Source organism: Hemiscyllium ocellatum, chromosome 3 (assembly GCF_020745735.1).
Source record: "Hemiscyllium ocellatum isolate sHemOce1 chromosome 3, sHemOce1.pat.X.cur, whole genome shotgun sequence".
NCBI classification, from domain to species: Eukaryota; Metazoa; Chordata; class Chondrichthyes; order Orectolobiformes; family Hemiscylliidae; genus Hemiscyllium; species Hemiscyllium ocellatum.
In genome coordinates this window covers 58,264,298-58,291,404 of record NC_083403.1, presented here as the reverse complement: position 1 = coordinate 58,291,404, position 27,107 = coordinate 58,264,298, and the positions used below count along the sequence as shown (strand labels likewise).

Below are 27,107 nucleotides of genomic sequence, written 5' to 3'. Positions count from 1 at the left end.
CTGCAGTAGGTTTTTCCAATAATGCAGTGCTCGTTTGCTCATGGTCCCATGGTACAGAAGATCCTGGCAATGATTGGACCCAATAAATAGTCAGCTCACTTTTCAGAACAAGTTTTAGATAGAGAATGAGGTCAGCTGTGCAGTCTAACAAGTAGTGAAATAAGTGATCAAATCAACAGTGTTTTTAAAACGCACCCTGTCTCTACCAAGAAACAACAGAAATAATAATGTCCACTTGGACAGAAAGAATGGAAAACAAAATATTTGATGTAGTTGTGGGAATGTTACAAATCCTTACACAAAACTTGAAAATATTTCTTTAAAATGGAGAGAAGATAGCTTTGTTAAGAAAGGTACAAGATGAGAGTTTGCTGGTTAGGCCAACACTTATTGGCCATTCCTAATTGTCCTCAAAGGTAGTGGTGAGTTGCTCTCTTGGACCACTGCAGTCCTTGAGATAAACATACACCCAAAGTGGTGCTAGGAAGGAAGTGTCAGCATTTCGACCCAGCAATCATAAAGGGACAACAATGTAGTTCCAAGTCAGGATGATGTGTGTCTTGGAGGAGTACTTTCAGATGGTATTTCGTAGATCTGTTACCTTTGTCCTTCTAGGAGGGTTTAGAGGGTACTGTTGAAGGAATGTTGAGCTGTCAAAATGCAGATGGTACACATTGAAATTCGTGGGCATCAATGGTGGAGAGAATAAAGGTTGAAGGGATTAGATGGGATACCTTCCAGGCAAGTTTATTTTTCCTGGATGGTGTCAAGCTTCAAGTGTTGTTGGAATTTCATTGATTCTCTGTTTTTGGAGATGTTTATTTCCCGGTGTTTGTATGTTGCAAACATCACTTGCCAGCCAACAGCCCAAATCTGTCTATTATACACGGCTTGTTGCATTGGACAAGGACTGTTTCAGTATCTGAGTCACTGTGATGGTGCTGAACATTGTACAATCATCAGCACACATCTGCACCTCTGGTAGAATGTTGGAGGGATGATCATTTTTGGTGATGTCCCAGAATTTAGGTAATTGACTTCCAATGACTACAACCAAATTCCTTTATGATTGGCATGACACTAACCAATTGGAAGAGAAATTTGCCTGCCACACCACCCCAAATTTTCATTGATTTTAGTTTTGCAAGGACACGGTGGCTCTGCGGTTAGCACTGCTGCCTCCCAGCGCCAGGGACCAAGGTTCGATTCCAGCCTCAGGTCACTATTTGTGTGGAGTTTACCCATACTGTCTGTGTCTACGTGGGTTCCCTCTGGATGCTCCGGTTTCCTCCCTCAATCCAAAGATGTGCAGGTTAGGTGAATTGGCCATACTAAATTGCCCATAGTGTTCAGGAATGTGTAAGTCAGGGGTAAATGTAGAGTAATAGAGTAGGAAGATGGGTTACTCTTCAGAGGGTTGGTGTGGATTGGTTGGGCCGAAGGGCCTGTTTCTACACCATAGGAATTCTATGACTCCTAGCTGTCACACACTGAAATGCTGCCTTGACGTCAAGGGCAGTCACCCTCACTTCCACTTTTGTCCATGTTCAGACCAAGGCTGTAATCAGATTAAGAGCTGAAAAGCCAAGTGGCATCCAAAATTAGTTAAGGTGAGCTTTTGTTTTCTGTACTCATGGGAAATGGGCATTGCTGGCTGGGCCAGGATTTATTGCCTGTCCCTTGTGGTGGAATTCTTCTTGAAGCACTGCAGGCCCATGTGCTATAGGCTGACCCACAATGCCACTAGAAAGGAATTTCCAGGATTTTGACCCAGTGAGTGTGAAGGAATGTCAATATATTTCCAAGTCAGGATGGTGAGTGACTTGAATTGGAACTGACAAGTGGTGGTGTTTCCATATATTTGCCTATGTCCTTCTTGGGTTTGGAAGGTGCTGTCGAACAATCTTTGGCAAACTCCTGCAGTGCATCTTGTAGATAGTGCACACTGCTGCTACTGATTGTCAGTATTTCTAGCCCCTGATGCACTGTTGTAGCCGTTGTATTTATATAATGAATCCATTTTCTGGTCAATGATAACTCCTAGGATATTGATAGTGGTGGATTCAATGATGGTAATACCATTGAATGTCAAGATGCGATAGTTAGATTGTCTCTGATTGGTGATGGTCATGACCTGACATTTGGTTGGCTCAAATGTTATTTATCACTTATCAGTCCTAGCCTGGATGTTGTTCTGGTCTTGTTGCATTTTGACATAGACTGTTTCAATATTTGAGGAGTCACGAATGATGTTGAACATTTGGACAGTCATTGGTGAACATCCCCATTTTGACCTTATGATGGAAGGTAGGATATTAATGAACCTGCTGAAGATGGTTGGGCACTGCCCTGAGGAACCCTTGCAGAGATGTCCTGTAGTTAAGATGACTGACCTCAAACAACCACAAACATAACTATTTCCTGGTTTTGCAGGTGTGACTCCAACCAATGTAGAATTTTACCCCAATTTCTATTGACTCCTGCTTTGCTCAGGCTCCTTGATGCCACGCTCTGTCAAATGCAGCCTTGATGTCAAGGGCTATCACTCTCACCTCACCTTATTGTTGATCAAGTTCTGTGTAGTGGCTCTATCAATGGCACTTTCCATAGTTTTGCTGATGATTGAAAGTCACCTGATAGGTTGGCAATTAGCCAACATTGCATTTTTCTTGCTTTTCGTAGACAGGGCAATTTTCCACATTACTGAGTGGCTGCCAATGTTATAACTGTACTGAAGCAGTTTGGATAGGAGGTGCAGCTAGTTGTGGAGCATGGTGATATGCTCCTTTCTACCCCCACAAACTTTAAAATCCACTCCTCTGTTCATCTCTTCCATCCCCTGTATATTCCCCCATCATCCCTCCTGCCCTGGTCCCTAATGACTACCCCCACGTTTGCTTAGTTATGCATCTTGCAAAAATACTGGCATCACACCAGTTCAAATAGAGACCATCTCAATGGTACAGATCTCACTTTTGTCTGTATTGGTGCCAGCGTCTCATGAACCAGAATCTACTTTTCTCATGCCAATGTTTGAGCCATGCATTCACCTCTTTATTATGATTTTCTCTGTGCCAATTAGCATGTAGCTCAGATAATAATCTTTGAGGTTTCATTTCTTAATTTGGTGCCTACCTCTCATACTGACTACATAGAACCACTTTCTTTATCCAGGCTATGTTACCAGTATTTACATGGATCACAACAATTGGATCATCCCCTTCCTACTGCAAGTTCCTCTGCTGCCCTGAGCAGATGCCCTGAACCCTGGCACTGGGTAGACAATACATTAATGTGGCTTCATGCATGTTGTTGCAGAATAAGATGTCAATTCCTTTGTACTGTTCCCAATATTCCTTTTTGCTGCCTCCAACTGAGTGGCTTTCTATACCATCGTGCCAAGGTCAATTTGCTCACTTGTATCCAAACAAACTGAAAGAACCTCAATCCTGTTGGACAAGTACAAAAGTGGATGCTCCTTCTAACTGGGTCCCTTTACCTACTTCACTCATAGTCACATTTTCCTGTCTCTGAACACTGACTAAATCAGAAAACCCCATCCTAAGAGGTCCAACTCTCTCCTGGTACAAAGAATCCAGGTAGATGTCCACATTCTGATGTGTCATTGGGTCTGTAATTCAGCCTCCAGCTCATAAATTCTGACTTAAAGCGACTTGAACCTCAGATACTTATTTCAGACGTGTTTGCCCAGGATCAAGCTGGCATCCAGGATCTCCCATATGCTTCAGCTATGGCACATCACATGTGTTGTCCTAAGTACTTACCTAATGATTTATTCAACAACATATTTGGATATGTTTTTGTATATTCTATTAATCTTACCACAAAGTACTATATTATGTTGAGCATGAGGAAGAGAATAAACATTTGTCATTTTTCCCAGGTATACATCAAGTAGCTGCTTTTCCCATACCAGAGTCATAACCAATTCCTGGAGGCTGAAAGACATTCAAGGAAACAAAAATAAAGGAGTATCTCTTTTCCCTTCTTCCCCATCTTCCTTCATCACCAACTCCGAGCACTCGATTGTGCATCTCTCTAACTTGATTAGTTTTATATACTTCTTACACAAAAGACCAGGATGACCTAGACACAGAGGAACTGGTTTCAGTTGCTTATTTAAGTAACGAAGCCAAACCAATCTTGCAACTTTAGATTTCAACTAAATGCTAACAATAAACATGAATACATTTGTATAAAAAAGATTTAGATTTTCTTACCCTATCGACTACCAGCATCAGTCCTAGCATTCCTCTTAAAAACTCGTTAGGTCAGCCAAGCCCACTATAAAAATTCTCCTTTTTTTTTGAAGGGGATATTGGGATATATTGCTGAAAGAAAAGGAATATTTCAACTATTGCTGATTTTATGGATTAATTAATTTTCTTTTTGTAATAGTGATTGGAACCTTCAAATATTAAATGGCTTCCAGGTGTCAAGGTATTGGATTTAGTAGAATAAATGAAAAGGTTGTAGGGTTCTTGTGGCAAAGTTGTACTGTTCCTACCTCTGAGCCAGAACCTCTGAGCCTGACTCCCACCTGCTCCAGAGGTGTGTTGCAACTCAATGGAATGGAGTGGTTCAAAGTATCTGCAGCAGTAATGACTCTACCTCTGAGGCAGGAGGCCTGGTTTCAAGTCTCACCTGCTCTAGAAGTATGTCACAACATCACTGAATAGGTTGATTAAGAAAGATCTCGATAATAGTTTGGAAGAGTGGTTTTCCCAAGATTGCAGTAGTTTGGTAGCGTTTATCTAAACAAGTCCAGAAACAAAATGAATAGCTGCACCATTAAATTCCTGATGAGTTAATGGAGGATATTTATGTACAGATCAGGACTTCTTCTACAACGATGTAGCAGATATTTGTTTTAAACAATGCTAATTTTACAGGGTTAGATATCAAATGACTGGTTAAAAATAAAAGCTTTGCATTTATATAGAAATCTCTATGACGTGTGGATATCCCAAACCCTGTTAAACCCAATTTTCTTGAAATCTAGTCACACTGTAATATACTAGCTGATGAAGGGCTTATGCTCGAAACGTCGAATTCTCTATTCCTGAGATGCTGCCTAACCTGCTGTGCTTTGACCAGCAACACATTTGCAGTTTAGACTGGGAAACTGTAATGGTTATAAATCTACAAAGCAACAATGGAATCTTTTGTTCTCTGTTCTATTAAGTTAACAAATTTATTAATTTATATGTGACAGTAAATCCAAAATAGATACCCCAGAGGTGATGCAGTAAAGTTAAAGGAAGTGTTAAGAACCAATAAGATCATAAGCGAATAGAAGTTGACATTGATTATTTAGCACATCAAATCTATTCTGCTATTCATTGCAGTTGACCATTCATCTCAGCTCCACTTTCATGCTCTATTCCTATTTCCTCAATAGTCAGAAATGTATTCATCTCTATTCTAAGTAGTCTATTGAAAAATAATCGGCTGAAACTTCACTTTAATACAGCATCTTACTCATTGGTCAGGAAAATATCTTTGAATGAAACTTAAACATCAAGATATTTAAACAAAGTTATAAATAATCACTTGAGTAAGCTATTTAATTAATGCCTTGCATTTTCTCACAAAAGGCCAAAATGAATCTGGTGTAGCTGTGCACAATGGAAGAATTTATCTTGTTGGTGGATACTCCATCTGGACCAATGAGCCATTAGCATGTATCCAGGTGAGTGTCTTGGTTTGTCTCTTTCTTCAGGCTTTATTTTAAAAAGTACCAGTTAAGATATGAGGAAGGGAAATTATTAATTTCTTTGTCTATTCTTCAAGATATTACAGAATGCATTAAGTACACATATCAATTAAGAACTGTTCACTAGTTTAAATAAGAAATTCAACTATAATTAAGTAAATCTGTAGGTTACTTAGTTGTAGAAGCTGTACCATACAAACTTGACTCAATAATATTATATGGATTTATTTTAAGTTTAGATTTTAGAAAATTCATATAAATTGCACTTAATAATAAGTCTAGATTGAATAAATAATAAATAAGTGAAGATGGTTAATTTCAAGAAGAACATTTCAAAAGAGATTTGGGATTAAATATGTATGTTTATAAATATGTGAAACATAAATGTAATTCCCTTTTTTTTTGTTTTAGGTTCTGGATGTCAGTACAGAAGGCAAGGAAGAAGTGTTTTATGGTCCAACACTACCATTTGCTTCCAATGGAATAGCAGGATGCTTTCTCCCTGCCCCTTACTTTACTTGCCCTAATCTTCAGACACTTCAAGTGCCTCACCACAGGATAGGTGCTGTGTGAGAGCATCAAACTTATAGGATCTATGTGTAACGTGAATGGAAGTGGTTACAGGTGACAACTACAGTGGTTTTGATATTTTCACTATTTTCTGTGTGTAGTTCAAAACCTAAATCCAATTGCATATATTTCAGTCAAGATTACACACAGGTGGGCTGCATTTTCACCAATCTATTATAAATAATTTAAGTTCTCCTTGAGATTGGCTATTCAATATATAAAAAGTACTGTGACAACTGCTGCCTCTTCAGAAAACAAGCCATGCAAAATTGGGACTGATAGCTTCTGTTATTGATTGTATGGATCAAAAGTGGTTGGTAGCACTGCGCATTTTGTGGGTGAATCATGTCAGGTGCCATATTTGTGAGGGTATTGGTGTGTGCACAATGTACACCCAGCAGAGATGTGCAGGGCAGGTAGCATACAACAGTGTTTTAACACCAAACATACCATTTTGGAGCTCAGCATTCCAGCCAATGCCCTGTCTAAATCTCACAAATTGAGCTCTCATTCAGCAGCCCAGCAGATGTAAGATATCATTGACTGTTTATGGGCTAGTTGTCGGTTGAGTTATGAATTCTATAAATGCTTGGTACTTTCTATAGTTGTTTAAAGTTGCCAAGGTTTATAAGGAGTAATGTTGCTAACTTCAAAGTTTTTATATGAACCAGTTGCTACTAGACACGGATGCACTAATAGACATTCTCCTTGGAATACAACATGACTGTAAGAATGAACAGAGGTCAAAAGCAGAGCATGAGAAGCTGTAAGAAGCAAGTAGGAGATGGGGAAAGGGCCTCAACAGGAGGTCTGCCCAGGGACTCTGTAAGTAGTTCTCTTTCCTTCACCCCTCTGGGGAGGAAATTGCATGCTGATTTCCTTTGATTATAGAACTCGTCACTGAAATCTGCGACAACCCAAAATCTGAGAGTAGGAAAAGGATATCATTGTCAATGGCAATAGCTGGAGCTGGAGATATTTGCAGCATCTTGAAGTTTGCCATCCACTGTTGAGTAAGAGGGGCAACAGATACCCTCTCACCAATCTCTCTTGTCAAAGAGAAGCAGCTGAAGTGAACACATGCTTTGTTAGGATTCCAGGCTTTTCACTGGTGCATGGCTTTTGAGCATCATGTCTCATTATTGGTACTGAAAGAGATTCTAGCCCCTCAACATCTTGAGGGGCTGTGAATCAAGCAAGTAAATGTGGTAGTGTCCTGGCAGTAATCGTAATGCCTTCATTCTGTGACAATTGCTTGTTCCATTGCATTTGAGCTGACATTGTAACACAGAGTAATTACTGACTTGCAACATAATTTAAAACTGTCACAAGCCAACCAGATTTAACATAGACAAAAAAAGTTAACAAGCAACTAACAATTTTTTTAATGAAGTATTTCTCTATTAACTAACACACAAAATACTTTGAAGAATTTTAAGTTTATATCATGCTTGTAGCACATACATAGCCTTAAAAATTACGCTTTAAACCCCTCCTAGTTTCATAGTTAGTTGCAATCTCCCTGCCAGGATAAATTTTCCATTGTCCTTTGAACTTCATTCCACACAGTCTCCAGAGTATACTTCAAACAAATTCAAGTAGCAAGACCCATCCTTGGTTTTTAAATCTCTAAAGGTTCTCTCTCTTCAACTAGTGCACCACCTATCATGAACAGCCTACGTGGTTGCTAACTGAAATGGAAGCAGTCTGTCTTTCTGCTTTTCAGTGTAGTTAAAGGTTATATCTCTCCTGTTCTTGTCGCTGTTTGGGTTCACATACCAACTGACAGTCCTTTCTCAAGGTCTGAAACTTGCCTCTTGATTTTCATTTTTTTTTTGGCCCAGACATTATTCTAGATGGCAACAAGATCATATGGGCTTGTCTCCAGGCAGAGGTTTATGAGCAGCTCACCATCTTATTTCATTCCATTTCACTTAAAATTGAAAAAAGACATCTTAAGACATAACATTATAAAATCCCACATTTGTTATGCATTTACTGATGATATGCTTGATGTCTTTGGCGTGTAACCCATGCATATTGCACAGTATGCATATAATGAAATCTGTGCTGTCAGACAAATTATGATAGAGCTTGGGAGTAGATATAATGGGAATGTCACTGAACTGGCAATCCAGAACCCCAGACTAATGTTCTGGGGACATAAGGTTAAATGGTACCATATCAGATAGTAAAGATCATATTCATAAAAATCTGGAATTAAAAAAAATTATGGTGATTATATAACCACTATCGAATGCCATATAAATCCATCTGACTCACTAATGTAACTTTAGACAAAGAGGTTTGCCATCCCTACCTGATTTGGCCTAATCATGACACAGACACACAGGAATATCATTCATTTTTAATTGTCTTTTGGGAAACTATGAATTGGCAATAATTGCTGAATTGGCCACCAAGTCTCACATTTCATGAATGAATATTAAAAGAAAAAATACCTTGGCATGCTGAAACAACACGGCTGCTGCCTGGACTTCACTGGAGAAGCCCTGCAGTTCACAGCAACGTGGGCTGTTGTTATGCATTGTGCTTGTTACAATCATCAAATCATGAGGGAAGCAACGAGTACAGTGAGCAACAGAAACATGAGCAAGACAGAAGGCAACCTGGAAAATCCATTTCAGGACAAGCTGTCCACAAAGAACTCATCTTTGTACAGGACCAGAGCTGGATCTCCCATTCACGAACAATCCTCATGGTTTATCTTCCCTGCAATTGACAAGATCCTGTTTTGCAAAAACAAAAACCAAAATGAGATAAAATTTCAAATTTGATAAATAAAATCATTCTATACTGCACACATGGTCAGATAAGCAACTTTTTCTTATTGCTTGCCCACTGTGTGCCTTCATATGAGCTGGTGCTCTGACACAGTGCTATTCCGGTCATTGCAGCATGACTGATGGATGGCTGCTGACTTTGAGTGAAAACTGCCATGGCTTTGAAGGAAGACCTCAAGCAATTCTAACACTAGAAAACCTTGCTGCCTATGTGCTTACTGGCTATCTGTTGTAGCCTGTTATCACTAGCATAGAGCATCGCATCATAAGAGTGAAAGGTATCTGCCGGATGGTTTTCCTGCTTTGCTTATATTATGAAGTGTAACTGGTTGTACCATAGACCTGACAGTTTGGTTCTCAAAGGACTTAATTCATCAGCATTTGCATACAAGTACTCCCTAGCTCCTTTGAGAGTCCAGGGTAGCCCCACTTTGTCATTCACCAATACAGGAACCTCAGAATCCACAACAGTCATCTCAGTTTAGCTATGCAGACACTTTAATTTGATCATTTTAGAATGTGCCTTTCCTACCTAATTACTCTAACATAATTTGTTCCTCTCTGACATAAGAAAATGATTTCTTGCTTTGCCAAAAATTGTTTGGCTTGAGTAACCAAATATAATTATTATAAAAATGAAAACATCCCACCAGCAATCCTACTGTTGCATTCCTTTGTAAAATCTTGTGCAAAACATTTGTTCAACCGTTCTTTTGTTCTCGTAGCATGTGATGCTTCCTTGTGGTTCCAAATTAGCTCATCCTTTTTTGTCCTACTTTTGTACTAATAAAAGCCTTTGCTATTTCCCTTTCTAATGAACCTGCAAGATTTCCTTCCGCAATATTGCCATCCCCACACACAAGGGATTAAGAGTCACATGATAATTTTTTTTCCTCATCTAACCAATTAACTTAAACTTGCACCCGCCTATTCTCATCCTTTTACAATAAGAACTTCTTTCCCTATTTACTCTGTCCAGAGCTATCATGATTTTGAAAAATCTCTATCAAATTACCTTTCAATATTCTCCAAGGAAAACAATTACAATTTCTCATATCTATCATTGTAGCTAAAATCCTTCGTGCCTGGAACTATTTTTGTGGCTTTCTTTCTGTACCATCCAGGTCATGAGTAGAAAAATAAAGTAGATATTCCAGCATAGTGTTGATGGAATGGTCCACTGATAAGGCTGCCATCTTCCCAAATGTCTCATACCTGCCCTCTCATTTGTACTTGAGAGATATCATGGTGATATTTCGAAAAGGAGTAGGGAGTTATCCCCAATGGCTTGACCTATGTTTCTTCCTCAATCAACAGACTATTTGGTGAATACAGTAGAACCCTTGTTCCCATGGGGTTACATTCCAACACCTACCATCAAAGCCCAAAACTGCGGATAGTCGCGAACCCATTTATTTAAATGGGAAATTTATCTTTCCAGCAGCTCCCTGGTCCCTGGTTCTGGGACCCTGTAATATGTTTGGTCCTCAGTAAACAGTTGGTAACTGAAACCACGGAAAGTGGACCCACAGGTATGGCAGTTGGCCTGTATTTCATTATTGTTCTGGGGAGCTTCAGAATGTAAAATTGACTGTTGTGTCTCTTACAAAACAACAATGATTACACTTTTCTAAGAAAAAGTATATTAATTATCTGAATGCTTTGTGTGTCCAGGACAGCCCACATCTCGTGTTCTATGGTTGTGAAATTTCCCATACAAATAATCCTTTCCTTTCAAATTCTAATTAGCGATCCATCTCCTATTTGTGCATGGCTTTGGCCCATTCACTCCTGGTTAGAATAGAGTTTTTCTGTACTTTGTCCATTTCACATTTAAATGTCTTGCACTGTTTGATCTGATACTTTTCCAATTATTCTGGACCAGATTATTTGCAAGTATTGTATTCAAATATGCATACATTCTAAGAATCCCTACTCTTTTTTGACCACAAAATCTTTCTTAACCAATCTAATTTAGAAAAGATGAAAAAAATGACCCAGAGTTCCATTCCCATTGCTATTCTCAACATTCCCTAAAGATGTCACCCTTGCATTGTTCCTTGCTGTTCAGAAGATCTGTTGTGAGTTCCCAACATCCAAAATTCCTCAATTGCAATTTGGCTAAGCATCGATTTAGATTAGATTAGATTAGATTCCCTACAGTATGGAAACAGGCCCTTTGGCCCAACTAGTCCACACCAACACTCTGAAGAGTAACCCACCCAGACCCATTCCCTAGCCTATGTTTACCCCAACTAACACACCTATTTGGCAATTTAGCACGGCCAATTCACCTGACCTGCACATCTTTGGATTGTGGGAGGAAAGCAGAGCACCCGGAGGAAACACACGCAGACACGGGGAGAATGTGCAAACTCCACACAGACAATCACCAGAGGCGGGAATTGAATCCGGGTCCCTGGCTCCGTGAGGCATTCTGAAAACCTGATTTTCCTTAGCTGTATGTGTGTTCCTAAAAACTTCTGTACTTGTAAATACGTTTTCACTTTTCAATTTCTCCTAAGCGAAGTGTCCGAGTGTCCAGTTTCACCATGAGTGAAACCAAGTTCCTGTCTTTGTTGTAATGTCATGAAGATGAGTTTTCAGAGAAATCTGCCTGGCACCCTCCTTAAACCATGAATGCCCTGGGAAAAAAAAATACAAGTGTCACAGTGTTACGAACATCAGAACCTCTTTTGAAACATACCCCTGTAAACCTACGTTCTAAGAATTACTTCTAATTCATGTGCTGCATTTTCACTGATTCACAAATTCAAATCTAATCACTGCGCAAAACAATTCATTCGAATCAATACTATTTTCCTTTGTTTATCCTTCATCTTTCTTCGCTTGAACTTCTTGCAGCCTAAGCATATCTCTCTCGACATCCTTTATGTTAATAGTCCAGATTTTCTAACGACCCGATCACCCTTTCTGAAGCATGGGAGAAGCATACTGGGATATTGAAGATTCTGCTGGGCAATTACCTCTAAACCTACAACATTTAAAAGGCATCTGGATAGGTATATAGATAGGAAAGGTTTAGAGGGATATGGGCCAAATGGGACTACATTTATATCGGATATCTGATTGGCATGGACAAGTCAGACCAAAGGGTCAGTTTCTGTGCTGTGGATCTCCTTAACTCTGTGAAAATATGTTTTAAATTGTATAATTTGGAGCGCAGTTCTGGAGCGAAGGAATGAATTACATAGGAAAGTTAACCGATTAAATAGCTAGTCTAACACTTCAGTAGCTATTAAACTGACCCTCAAATTACCTCACACACCCTTAACCAGATACCTACACCATGCCAGATCCTTTACACCCTACAGGCACTAACACAACACACCCTCCACCTTTGACACCAGACCAGACACCATCACTCTCTGAGTAGGACCTGACAACATCCTTGGACATGACAACACCTTTCCCCACTGCTAGACCCTCTTCTTACTGCCAGACCTAAACTCTTATCCCTACTTCTGATCAGACATTCCTTCCCCCTGTTCTGGAGCTGATGCTCCCTTTCCATTTCAGACCCAACACCCACTTCCTTTGCTCTGGAATTGAAACTCATCCCTGACCTCTATGACCCAAACACCCTTTCCTGCTACAGTCCAGACAGCACCTCCCCATCTACCGGACCACCTCTCTGGATTTGACAACCCCCATCCCCTTTGCTGATCCATGCCTAACACCTCTGTCTTTAGCACCTAACATTTCTGCTGTCCAGCAGGACAAGGGTAGGAGCTACATAGCCCCACCACCACCCACATGTTCCTCACTAAGTTGCACTCCATCCTAACTTAGAACTGTATTGCGGTTCCTACACAATCCACTAAGTCAAAATCCTGGAAACCCTCTCTAACAGCATTGTAGGTGTACTTACACCACACGGACTACAGTAGTTGAAGAAGGCAGCTCATCACCACCATCTCATGGGGAATTAAAGATGGACATTAAATGATTGCAAAGTTTTCTGTGTCCAGAACTTGACTAAATGCTTTGGAACCACGAAACCCTTCCTGTTGACAGTGCTTGTCAAAGCAAACATTGATGTGTCTGATCTACTGCTTTCTTAACTGGTCAAATGCATCATCTTATTCTTCAGTATCTAAATCCTCATACAAGCTCCCACGTTCTATCAGATTTTCCATTCAAGATAGTCAAAAAATGAATTCTGATTTTATGAACATTGAAAGTGATGCTTTATCTTCCTTGCTACAGAGCTGTATATTGTCAGGATGTTCTGTTGGTTGAAATGGAAGTCTTCTAGACACTGACCATAATTCCAGTATCACCTTAATGCTTTCCCTCGGCAGTGAATTTTAATAGTTTCATCAGGAGGCTAGGGAAGGAGGAAAACTGCCAAGAAAATCTTCCACTAGTTTCATTAAGTCTTCTATCCCTGGTTGTCAAGATTATAAAACAATATAAAATGAACAGTACCTTTTCAAAGGCATCTTATTGAAATTATGGTTATAATCTTAATAGTTTTATAAATAACAATTATTTGCTAGACTGAACAGCTTTTTCCAGAAAACTGTCACAGCTTAAATGTTGCATGTCCTTCAATGTTTCTAAAGCATATTAATGTGAATTGCAGTATTAGTTATGTGTTTTGGATCTCAAAGAGATGAATGTATTTTGTAATAAAACTTCAAAGCCGATACTTACTTATGACCCTCTACCGAAATTCCAAATGAAAATATTATATCACACATTTGAAATTAATGCAGTGCGATCATTCACAATGTATAACTCTCATTATAATAATAGTAATGCTGATTTCACAAAAGTCAGTCATTTTATATCATTATGGTGGTCTATTGTTTACAATCTGCAAGGTGCACTGCAGCTTCTAACTTGGGTAACACCATCCACATCTGTGAAGAGTGGGGTCCAACAGGGACCTGTACTGGGAACTCAGCTTTTTATAATGATACCAATGTTTGATATTTTGTAAGAGAGGGCACCCCAGCTAAACTTGCAGATGATACAAACATAGTAGGAAAGTTTGTTTTGAAGAGGACACAAGGAGGACTTATACACAGAGAGCCTTGAGTGAGTGGGCAAAAATCTGGCAGATGGAGCATAATGTGGAAACATTTGAAGTTGTTCACTTTGACAGGACAAATAAGAAAGCAGATTATTAAATGGATAATGACTGCAGAATTCCAAGTTGCAGAAGAATCTAGATGTTCAAGTAAATGAGTTACTTAAAATTAACGTGCAGGTACGCCAAGTAATTAAGAGGGCTAATGGGATGCTGTCCTTTGTTATGACAGGAATTGAAGGTAAACATAAGGATGTTATACATAGTCAAGATTTCCACAAGATTAGTCTTGGCAAATTGGATGTCGAAAGGATGTTTTCTTTTGTGGGTCAGTGCAGAAACCATCTACTTCTGCTACAATTTTGAATGCTTGTATGATCTCTACCACCTTGAAGGACAAGGGCAGCAGGTATATGGGAATACTGCACGTCCTTCAAATTCCCTTCCAAGGAAGAGGGGCCACAAACATTCCCCTTCATCAATGATGAGGAAGCCTGACACGTAGGTGCAAAAGACAAGGTTGAAGCATTTGGAACAACCAACCAGCAGTGAATGATCCAACTTGGCCTCCACCTGAGGTTGCCACTATCATAAATGCAAGTTCTCAGCCAATTTGTAAATTCAACATGATATCAAGAGGAGGCTGAAGGCACTAGGTAGTGCAAAGGCTCTGGTCCCTAACAACACTGATGATATTACTGAAGCGACTACACTGGCATCTACCTGGAAATATGGACAATTTGTCCAGATAATCCTCTCAACAGAAAACAGGGCAAATCCAGCAATTACTAACTTATCAGTCTACTCTCAATCATCAACAAAATGATAGGGTGTGGCATTAGTACCACTATCAAGCAGCAATAAAAAACATTTCCTGAAGTATTCAGCAGTCTAAACACTCAGTACTTACTCATCACAACCAACTCACTGATGCTCAGTCAGGGTCCTGCCAAGTCCACTCAGCTCCAAAGCTCATTCCAGCCTTGTTGCAGTGATGAGTAAAAAGAGATAAGTTCTTCTATCATGATGACTGCCTGACATCAAGGTAGCACTTGACTGATTGGTACCAAGGATGTTGTGATTGGAAAATTGAAGTCACTGGGAACAAAAGAAATTCTCCAGTGGTTGGGGCAATATCTAGCACACAGAAAAGTAGTGTGGCTCTCGAAGGCCAATCATTTCAAACCCAGGCAATAATTGAAGGAAGGGTAGTGTCTTAGGCCCAACCATTTTCAGTTGCTTCATCAATGATCTTCCCTCCTAATGCTTGTATTGCATTTAGTAGCTTTCACTATTATCTTTATACCATAACAATCCACATCCACATGCATCAACACTTGGATAAATATTCAAGCTTGGGCTGATAATTGGCAACTATAGTTATTTCACTGAAGTGCCCGCAATTACCATTTACAACAAGAGAGAATATAACTATTCCCTCTTGATAATTAATGGAATTTCTCTGAATTCCTCTCCATCAACATCCTGGGGTTACCATTGACCATAATCTACGCTGAACCGCCATATAAATACTGTGGCTTGACACATACTGAAATGTTTAAATTAATGGATAGTTACAATTATGTCATGCATCACTGATGCACAGTGGCAACCTAAGTACTTTTTACAAGGTGCAACAGAGTACTTGTGAAGACTTATTTAAGAGCATCTTCCAACCCTGCATTTCTAGAATGACAAAGGCAGCAGATTAAGGATAGGCTGCAAATAGTGGCCTAGCCAGTAATGCTCATGTCCCACGAGTAAGTAAAAAAATCTAACCTGACTTGAAAAGTATATTGAAATGCCTTTATTGTTCCTAGGTTAAAAATCTGAAAATCATTACCCAAGTTCCTCTAGGAGTGCATCAGCAGAAGGAATGCAGTAGTTCAAGAGGTTAGCTCACCAACATCTCCAGGCCAGCTAGATTTGAACAATAAGTGCAAATTGAGAAGTCATTTGCAAGTGATCTTGAAGAATTATCACACAGCTAACTCTGCAAATTGCAAATGTTTAGGAATTCAGGTGGCCACTTACATTGTCTTTGTCTGTCATAAAAGGAAAAAGCTGACTATCCCATCAGCTCTTTGACTTGAGAGTTCACAGATATAACTTTGGAGGTTTTGTGATAACAATTACCTAATATAGGCAGTCGACAATTTGTAGCAATGTTCTGACAGTTTATTGAGTTAAAGCAGCAGCAGCTTAGATATGAAACATTAGCTATTATGATAAAATAAAGTATAAAATTTTGACAGTGCGGATGGTTCACTCATACCTGAAGACAAACAGACTCTTGGCATGAAAAGGGTTAATCGCATTGAAGTTATTTAGGAAGCATCCTGCTCATTAGTTGAGATATTAGAAACTTTGCCCTGGATCTTCCCCCTATTCTTCCATCTGGAAAAGTTGGCTCTTTGAGGACTGCGATTTGAGGACCGTCAGTTGAGGTCTGCTGCCTAAAAGATCTGCCTATTGAAGATGACACAATAAGAATTATCCTCTGCCCCTGAGCACTTGCTGATGTACCATATTTCTAGGGGCAGATAGCTTATTCTGTGACAATCAATCATCTGAATCCTTTTGGTCAATGGCCATTGGACAGCTACTCATGATGTCAGATAACTATTGTACCCTTGCCCACCACCTTTTGAAGATTCAATTTCATTCCTTCAAGAACAAAACCTTACTTTTGAAATATTGCACTGTTAATAGGATAATGTGGCACCCATACATTTTTGCTTATGCTTCTGGAAGGCTAATTACTACTGTAATACAGTTAAATGCTACACAGGAAACACTGAATGTGGAATACTAAATAAACACAGATTTAAAGGGGCCCTAAATTTCAACAATCAAGAGACTAATGAGTGAAATTCGCCAGCAAATGTTTCAGTGCATGTGTGGCATCTTGTTTTCTTCAGATCAAAAGCAGTGTAATCAAGGATTCTCAACAATTTTTAAAGTGTCTGATAATGCACCATTCAGTGAATAGAACTGGTGTATTTTTTTGGAGGAATGTATAGAGTTTGATCACATCATTACAGCATTGTTTTCAAAAATCTAAATCCTTCACGGCATTTAAAGAATTGGCTGAAATTTAACATTCATGTTAATCGTGCATTTAAGGCAGAACCACTTCTTTCAATCTGGTTGCAAAAAAGCTTTAAAAAATGGTCTGTAATAGGAATGTGTGGTTAGATATTGGTCCTCACCATCCGGGTAATGAACTGGTGGGGCAGATTTTTTGCTCATGACAAAAAGTCCTGGTTTCATTGGCCTGATTCTATAATGACTGCAAAATGCTATTCTTTGGTTTCCTGCTTAGGCTGTTCATTGAAATAAAGTAGAGTGGGCTTTCATGTGATGAGATATTTATTAAACATTTGGAGAGTCGGGAAGTTGCTTTACCTTTTCACATTATCTTACTATCACTTAATTGACTGGTGTAAGAATCAAAACAAAATAACAGTATTGCGAACCCCAAATATAGTCTGTATCTTGTGCTTAAGCGTTGAAAGTTAAAATATTACATTTTTATCGCAGAGTTGTTACAATCCTACTCAAGAATATAAAGATTAAAGCTAGTTAATGGAGTTGAGTATCATTTGTCTAGATTACATGATGTAATATATCCCATGTTGCTTCATTGTTAATATACTGTTCAAGTTTCATCTGTTGTGCAAAAGGCCATCATGCTTCTCTTGTGTTATGGTATTTGTGACTCATAAGCTTTACATTCATAATAAGACACTCATTAATCTGAAATTCACCAACCTTGGTGAAATAGTCTAAACATAGCCTCATTATTTACCATGCATTTTGTAGAATATATGTTTTATTCTCATTCAACTTCAATGTGTTCATTCCTGGTAATTATAAAGATATAAAACTGTATACTGCAGGTAATAAGAAATATCAGTATTGTTAGGATGAAGTCCAACATTGCATTGAAGCTCAGTTTGAAATGCACCAATTTGATATTTGACCAATCAGGATTGTAACAATGCAGCTATATTAGTCTAGTTATTTAAACTGAGTTCTACTATTCAATACATTTTTCTGGTGGAATAGAAATAACATCAATCAGACCTTCAGGCAAAGCTTTACCTGACATGAAATATTTTTATTATGGGCTTCCTTAACAAAAAAACAACAGGAGAAAAGCTATCTATAATGCACATTGTTTGGTGCCTGTACAAAGGTTTACATAAATAAATGTAATAAAATAAATTTTAAACATTGCTTCTTAATCCTTCATCGTACAAGCTACTGATTTCTAATTATAAGGTATTGGTGACTGTCTATTACCCAGGAGCTGAAATCAAAGATTGATTTTTCAAGATTTTTACTACAAAAATAAGTTCCTGAGTTTTGGATATATTCCCCACCTTGAGACAACTGAATTGAATTTCAGAATATGAACTGGCACAAGTTTGAGTTATGCATATGAACCTTTTAAGAGCTATGTCAAATTAAAGTGATCAGCAAGATACATTTCTAAAGCAGTTGTTGAGGTGCAGATGCTTTTAAAATCTTAAGATACAACTATCACTGGAATACCTTCAATACAGGAACAGCCAAAAAGTCTAGTTTTATCTTATACTAGTAGCATTTGCTTGTCAATTTGAAATCTGCAAAGTTTCTGTAATATTGACCTTTGAAAGTAGTTCTTGATGATTGTAATTATACTCTCTTGGTAACTATGGATAGATTAAAAGGTTATAGCCATCAATTCAGGAGGTAGAGCAGGATTCAGAAACAGGCATAGTCAACATTTCCTGTTTTGTAAATTAAAAATACTTGTATCATATCAATATGCTTTCTCATGATCACAAAAATGGCAAAGCTACAATTTTTCACTTGGTGAAAATATTCTTGTCAGTCCCACCTCTTCTATTGATGTCAGGTTGGAAGGGGCTGTTTGTGATCCTGCAACCTCTTTTCGGAAATTACCTTGTGATATAGAGCAGACATCCAAGGAAATGGGGTCCCACTCTAAATTTGAGCTTTTGGAAGCATTACCACGTGAAACTCAGGAATTTGGAGTTTGTGAACTTTGTTTGTTTAAGAAATTTGTTAACCTTCTCAGAATAGTGCACCAAAGCCAACATTTAGTAAAATTTATAAGAATCCTTAATTTCAGAAAATATACTTCCATATAGGCGTAGAAACAGACTCTTTGGTCCAACTAGGCCACTGACCATTTTCAATTCATTAAATCAACAAAAACATGATGCAAATCCCTATAAGATTTAAATTAAACTTACAGTCACTCATGTACCCTGATTTCTAATCCCTGAGTCTAAAGATAACTAGCCCCTATTCTTTCATCACATGATAACAATCCTGAATCTTCAATAGTGTCCTTTTTTGTAGTCTCCCAGTCACACTATCTCACACCCAGGCTTTAGAACTATATTCAGTTCACAGTTTGCAGGATCACCTAGTCTTCCATAACCTTTTATCTTGGTCTTTTAATCTTCCAAGCTTTGGAACTACAAAGTAAGTGCCAATTCCTGCTGTTATTCATCAGAAAGGTGACATAGCTCCCCTCATGGTGATGGGTGTTTAGCTCACAGTATTGATCATGTATTCATGCATCTTTCACTCTATCCAAGAATTGATTGGGATTCATAATTGCAGTTGGTTTATGGAATTGTTCAATTGTTAATGTTCTCCATGAGTCTAGGTTTCAGTTAACACATTTCTGTGCATCTAGGTTAACAGTTTCATTGGAAAGAACAATGTGACCTAGTGCATTTGAGCCTGTTTGTCAAAATGAATTTTATATCAACAACATTTTGTTTTACATTTGTGTGAAATTATCTAATAGAGTTTTAAAAGTATTTTGTTTTTCTTAATTAGAATCAATTCAACATTTTTGCTTTCCTGCCTTTCCTAGCCCATAGCACGTACATCACCTCCAGTATATTAATGTTTGTGTCATATGTCACTATTATTAGGAAGAGATTTGAAGCCTCATTAGTGAACACTCTCTCGATGAACTTCAAGAAAATAAAATCCACCACTGAAACAAGAAAACAAAATTGGATACAAACAAAATAGATAGGCAGGCTCTTTCCATTAGTCCCATCAACCAAGACCTAACCTGTAAGCTGTTGCCCAAAACTACCAGGAGAAAAGGAACAATGGCCCAAACTCTGAAGAGAATGTAGAAATGTTTGTGACATCAAATACTTTTTGCCCCATCAAGCCTATTTCCTCCATAAACGAGGTACAAATTGTATCAGATTTGATCCAAACTAGCTTTCTCATCGAATATATTGCCACAGAATCCCTTTTGAACTCCTGTGGTTAGTTTGGTAGAACATCAGAATAACTACCGTATTTGAAATATTTGCAAATGGCTTTCTGATGTTCCATAGAGGTGTTTGACCTTAGCTGCTACTTTCTATTTATTTTAACGTCTGCTGCTAAACTGATATTTACCTAATTTCAATTAGCAAAATTACTAACTTTTATATTTAACTATCTTTGCTAGCATGCAGGATCAAATATCCATTATTCAATAATAGGAGAATAATCTTTTTTTATTCATGTCACATTTCAATTGCCACTTTTAGACTTATTTCCTCAAGTTATGCTGTCACAGCACAAATACCTAGAATGCCTCAATGTTGTGAAACACTGGTCTCCCTAATGTTCACTGTTTCACTACTGAATGCATTGACTCATACTATGGCATCTAGACAAGCTATACTTCAACTTATATTTATGGTTCATGTAGGAACCCAGATTATAAATATTGGCAGGATATCAACCACAGGGATGTGGGAAAGATGCCCAATTCTTTTCCCACCCAATGTCTACACAGAAACATAATTCACTAGGAACACTGGATCATATTCAGGAACGAGAATCCTGGATATTTACACCCTGCTGTCTTTCAGTTAACAGTTCAGCTAACTGTTACAGACACAATCCCACTTTTTTTTAAGATCAACAAACACAACATAGATTGCTGACAGAACTAGGTATTTTCCTGAATATTGAATTGTTGTGTCAAATGTAAACCTATATAGACATCCTGAGACATGACAGACTTTAAAACAGTAAATATAATTTGACATGATTTTTTTTGACCGTCTCAGAAGCAGTTGTTGTCCAGGTAGAAAACTAGTGCTCAGCTATCCTTGTCACACATCTTTCACCTGGCAGCTATAACTGGTCTGTCATGTCATTCGATGGGTGCATCTTTTCTGTAATAGATCCCACTCATTATCAATTTTACCTGCATGTGTTACTCACTCTTGTCATATCAACCACCTCAGACTGTTCAATCTCAGATAGATAAAGCAGTGTCGTTCAGTAGCAAAAAATAGTCCTCCATTTCTAATAAACTGACTGTAGTGGAAACCATACCAAGTTTTATTCTCCAAACTGACTGCATGGACACCAAGTTAAATCAGATACCTACTTTGTAAAGTGGGAAAGAGTAGGAACAAGCAAGGATTACCTCCTTACACATATCACACAAAACAGATAAGCTTATGCAAACTACATTGGGATGTGAAGCCATGAGAAACTTAAGTGGACGGAGAAAATTATGAACGAAGCTACTGTTTTGTTTACTGATTGGACATCTTTGTGGAAATATGATGTCTGACTGCAAGCTCATATATTTTACAATAAGTGGGCATTTCTCAGCAATGTTAAAACTGGAAATATTACTCTTTGTAGTTCAAAATAACAATATATATCTCCACAAAGTACATAATTGTAAGTTATAATAAAACGGGAAGTCAATTGAAACAATAGAGCTGTGAAATCCCATGGGTTCTTCAGTCTCAGCATGACTTATGGGAGAGTTCATAGATATAACATGAACATCTTTTCTTTTACCATTTGCAACGTTGTGCATTCTTTATGGTGGTTCCAGGCATCACCTTAATTCCTGCTTTCTGTAAGAATTCTATTATCCCAGTTTCTACAGCTCTGTCACGTTTGTTCTGATGATATCACCTCTCACGGAGGTGTTTCTGACATGGCTTTCTTTTTCCTCCCCTGAGAACTTTCCCGACTGTAGTGGATAGGGTTATCAACTTGTCAAATCCCATTTTTGCCACATTGATTTCACACCTTCTCTCTCCAAGAAACACAATAGGGTTTCTCTTGGCAGCATGTTTCATTATGCTCCCCCCCCTCCAACCCACCCACCACCCCCTCCCACCAGCCTGCATATTCAAAGAATCATCCTTCCCCATTTCCATCACCTGTAGCATGCGCCACTATCAAACGCATCTACCCCTTCCTCCCAGAGTTCTGAAAGTATTGCTCACCTTGCAATACATTGGTTCACTATTTTATGCCCTCCATGGTACCTTCCCATGCAATAGCAGGAGATGCAACACTTGCCCTATTATCTCCTCACTCCTCGCTGCCCTAGATCCTAAATACAACTTTCAGGTGAGACAGTGATTTGATTATGCTTCTTTCTAATGGTCTCCCACATTCACTGCTTATAATGTCTCTCCTATACATTAAGAGACCAAACACAGTCTGGGTGACTGTTGGTGGAAACACCTCCAGTCAGTGCTTAATTTCTTTTTTTTCTACTTGACCCTCCTCACCTTTATCCCCAGTATATAGCTGTATACTATTTCTACCCATTTCAATTCCAAAGAAAAGTTATACTGTACTTGAAAGGATAACTCGGTTTCCTGCTCCACAGATGCTTCCAGATCGATTGAGTTTCTCCAGCACTGCTTTTATTTTAGATCTCTGCCATCTGTAGTACTTTATCTGTTTTTAGGGTTTGTTGTCAATGGAAAAATTATATGTAAAAGTTCAAGTATGTTATCAAAACTATGAAGAAATCACTTTCTGAGAATTAATACTTTAATAAGATATCTTATTCAAAGAAATACGTTAATGTTGCATAAAAAGATACATTTTGCTTAAAGTTTTTGTCTTGTATTCATTAAGACATTTCACAAGAATACCGATTCAAGGAGAAAATCGAAATATAACCTGCACGATGGAGTTTAGTTGGCAAGTGCACACTGATTAGTAGAGGTATTGTAATTGCAGAGTGCATCTATTAACGTTGATTGACAGCTAACAGCCAGGTTTTGCTTAAATTTTATCCAGCAGATTGGTTCTGATTGATCAAAGCATTGCACTGAAAGATAAATCAGCAAATAGCTGTCACTTACTGTGTTAAATTGAAACAAGATTTTTTTTAACCTGTGTTCAAGACTGGGACAAATCTGCGTGATGGGTTTTGTCATGAACAGAGGATTTGGTTGCAAGCTGTGTGGGCTCCATATTACACAAATATCCCTCCCAAATATTTGGCATTTTTCTTTGCCCAAATGCAAAAACAGCAAACAAAATATTTACTTCAAAGCCAAGTTTGAGACTGTACAATTGTGTAAAATTATTACCACTGGCAGCAGGGTTAATATCTCAATGACACAGATTTAGCGCAATTGACAAAAAGAACATAGGCAAGATGAGGACAATATTTTTCATTCACAAATTGTCATAATATCATAAGCGATTAAGTTGGTTGAATCTCTTTTAATTAGGTATACCTTAGAGGGGAAACATACACTGTAGGGGGGATTCTTAGAAGGACTGAACTGCTGTTCTAGCGTGCAAGAGAATTCTGGATAACAGGTTCCAGCACTAATATAAAGATATTACTAACCCACAAACCAGGATAGAATGCCTAATTTTACCCCTGTTTTTCATTTGTATACATTACGTACTAGTCTAAAATAAATTCCCTTGAATATCAATAATTTTATTGCATCACAAATCTAACTTTTCAGGATTTCTTGCTAGCAAAGTTCAATATTTTATGATTTAATACCAGTTGTATGGTGCGGCTGTTCTGTTTGTTGTATATCTCGAGGCAGTGGAGGTGAAGTAATGAAGGGAGAAGCAAAATCGGAACATAATGGGAGAAATACAGTCAAAATATGCACATCCTTTCAAGTAGAGATGCTCAATCCTTATAGAAGACAAAAACAGCGAATTACTAAATGTTTAAGGGGAAAAAGCAGAAAAGGAAATAAATACAGTAACAGACATTAGTGAAAAAAGCACTAGGGAAACTAATGGGGCTAAAGACCAATTAGTCTCCTGTACCTAATGGTGTGTATTCTAGGATATTAAAGGAAGTTGCTACAGAAATACCGATGCACTGGTAATTCTCCAGAAAACCTTAGATTCTGGAAAAGACTTAGAAGACTGGAAACCAGCCAATGGAACAACTTCATTTAAAAAGGGAAGGAGACCGGCAACTCTCGGCCAGTTAATTTAACATCTGTGATTGGAAAAATTGTAGTCTATTGTAAAGGATGTAATCACAGAGCATGTAAAAATGCATAATATGATGAAGTAGAGTCAGCATAATTTCACAAAGGGGAAAACATGCCTGACAAATTTACTTGAATTATTTGAGGAAGTAACAAGTACAATAGATAAAGGTGAGCAGTGGATGTAACATATTTGGATTTCCAGAAGGCATTTAATAAGTATCATACATGAGACTACCTAATAAGAAAAGAGCCATTGTGTTGGAAGTAATGTATCAGCATGGATGAAGTAATAGCTGACTAATAGAAGACATAGAGTGGGAATAAGTGGAGGGGGGTGGGGGTAGGGGTGCAGTTTGGGACTAAGTGTGCCAAAGGGCTCAGTGCTGGGGCCACAATTATTTAAAAAATATATTAATGACATGAATGAGGAAAGTGAATGTAATATCTCCAAACGTGCAGATGACAGAATAGATGTCATCAAAATAATGAAAACCATATTCGCATTCCTCAGCTGAAAATGTGGACAATATTTAAATGAAATCAGAAAATGTAATGCAAATTTCACAGTGAACATTTTTAAAAATCTGGGAATGTGGTGTCAGTTTTAGGGGGAATGTGGTGTCAGTTTTAGGCAACATCTATTTCAAGCTCTAATGATATATTAACATTAGGAAACATGCCCAAGAAAGAATTCTGTGAAGATCCACATTGAACGGCCCCCTGACACCACATTCCCCGTGGTAGGTAGCTGGCAAGTGGTGAGGAAGACACAAAGAGTCTGCAAAATGATATAGACAGGTTAAATGACTAAACTTGGCAGATAAAATAAAATGTGAGGTTATGCATTTTGCCAGAAAGAATATAGGAGCCAAATATTATTTAAATGGAGAAAGACTGCAGAAAGCTACACAACAGTGGCATTTGGGAGTCTTTGCCCAAAAATCATAAAAATCTAACATCGAAGTTCACTGGGTGATAAGGAAGGCAAGTGGAAAATTGGCCTTTTTTTAAAAAAGGGAATGGAGTATAAAACTAGTGAGGTTTTGCAAAAATTGTACAGGGCAAGAGTCAGACCAAAGCTGGAATACTGTTAATGGTTTTGTATTCCTCATCTAAGCAATGATATACTGGCATTGGAGGCAGTCCAGAGAAAGTTCAACAGGTATGGAGGGACTAACTTATGAGGAGAGGTTGAATAGATTAGGCCAGGAATTTAGAAGAATGAAAAATGACCTAATTATACATGGTTCTTTGAGGACTTGTCAGGTAGATGTGAAAAGGTTGCTTCCCCTTGTGGGAAAGTCCAAAACCAGAGGGTATAATCTCAGAATTATTGAATAAGAGAGATGATGAGCATTTCTTCTCTCAGAGGATTGTGAATCCACGGAACTCTTTACTGCAGAGAGCTGTTGAGACTGGTCATTAAGTCAATTCAAGACTGAGATAGATTATTACTAAATAAGGGAATCAGGAATTATAGGGAAAAGGCAGGAAAGCAAAATGAAAGATTATCAGATCAGCCTCAAACTAGCCACTTCTGCTCCTGGTCTTACCATTTTATATCACTAATATATCTATTCAGAAAATTCACTGTTCATAAGAAGACCTGCCATTTTCATTCTATGATTCCTCTATGATTTGTGTGGAATTAAAAGGGGTGTCCTTCAAATTAGATTACTTACAAGTCCACAGCGACCTGCCGAAGCGCAACCTACCCACACCCTTACATTTACCCCTTCACCTAACACTATGGGCAATTTAGCATGGCCAATTCACCTAACATGCACATTTTTGGACTGTGGGAGGAAACCAGAGGGAACCCACGCAGACTCCACACAGTCAGTCACCTGAGGGGGGAATTGAACCCGGGTCTAACCACTGTGCCATGTGCCGCTCACTGCCACTGGGCCGTTCAATGTGGATCTTCACAGAATTCTTTCTTGGGCATGTTTCCTAATGTTAATATATCATTAGAGCTTGAAGTAGATGATGCCTAAACCTGACACCACATTCCCAGATTTTTAAAAATGTTCACTGTGAAATTTGCATCACATTTTCTGATTTCATTTAAATATTGTCCTCATTTTCAGCTGAGGAATGCGAATATGGTTTTCATTATTTTGATGACATCTAATCTTGTTTTCTTTTCGTAAATAACTCTGAAATTATATAAAACTTAAAACAGCCCATTAGCTCCAGTCTCCTTTAGTTTGGAATTGAATCCCTACAGTGTGGAAACATGGCCTTCAGGTCTACACTGACCCTCTGAAGAGTAACCCACCCAGATATATCCTGCTACCCTATTATCCTCTATTTACCCCTGACTAATGCACTAAACTATACATCCCTGACACTATGGCCAATTCACCTAATCTGCACATCTTTGTGATTGTGGGAAGAAACCGAAGCACCCACAGGAAACCCACGCAGACAAGGGGAGACCGTGCAAACTCCTCACAGACAGTTGCCCAAGGCTGGAATCGAACTTGGGTCCCTGGCACTGTGAGGCAGCAGTGCTAACCACTGAGCTATCATGCCACCCCCAGTGTTATCCCACGAAAGCTAACATCAATTAACAAACACAAACTCTCCAGAGGTGACTACAGCACAGACCATCAAGGCTCAAACATTGACAATCTGAAATGCCT

At 38.4% G+C, this 27,107-nt stretch overlaps 1 protein-coding gene across 7 annotated transcripts in view; it reads left to right on the top strand.

The window, feature by feature from the left end:
- Positions 1-6,310, top strand: part of klhl32 (kelch-like family member 32) — a 253,841-nt gene extending 247,531 nt beyond the window's left edge. For 5 of the 7 annotated variants that reach the window (XM_060820859.1, XM_060820854.1, XM_060820853.1 and 2 more), the window contains 2 exons: positions 5,619-5,713; positions 6,149-6,310. In XM_060820859.1, coding sequence (XP_060676842.1) covers positions 5,619-5,713; positions 6,149-6,310 — 257 coding nt within the window. The remainder of the gene's footprint in view (positions 1-5,618; positions 5,714-6,148) is intronic. The other 2 variants (XM_060820879.1, XM_060820871.1) reach the window with 1 other exon arrangement.
- The last annotated feature ends 20,797 nt before the right edge of the window (positions 6,311-27,107 follow it).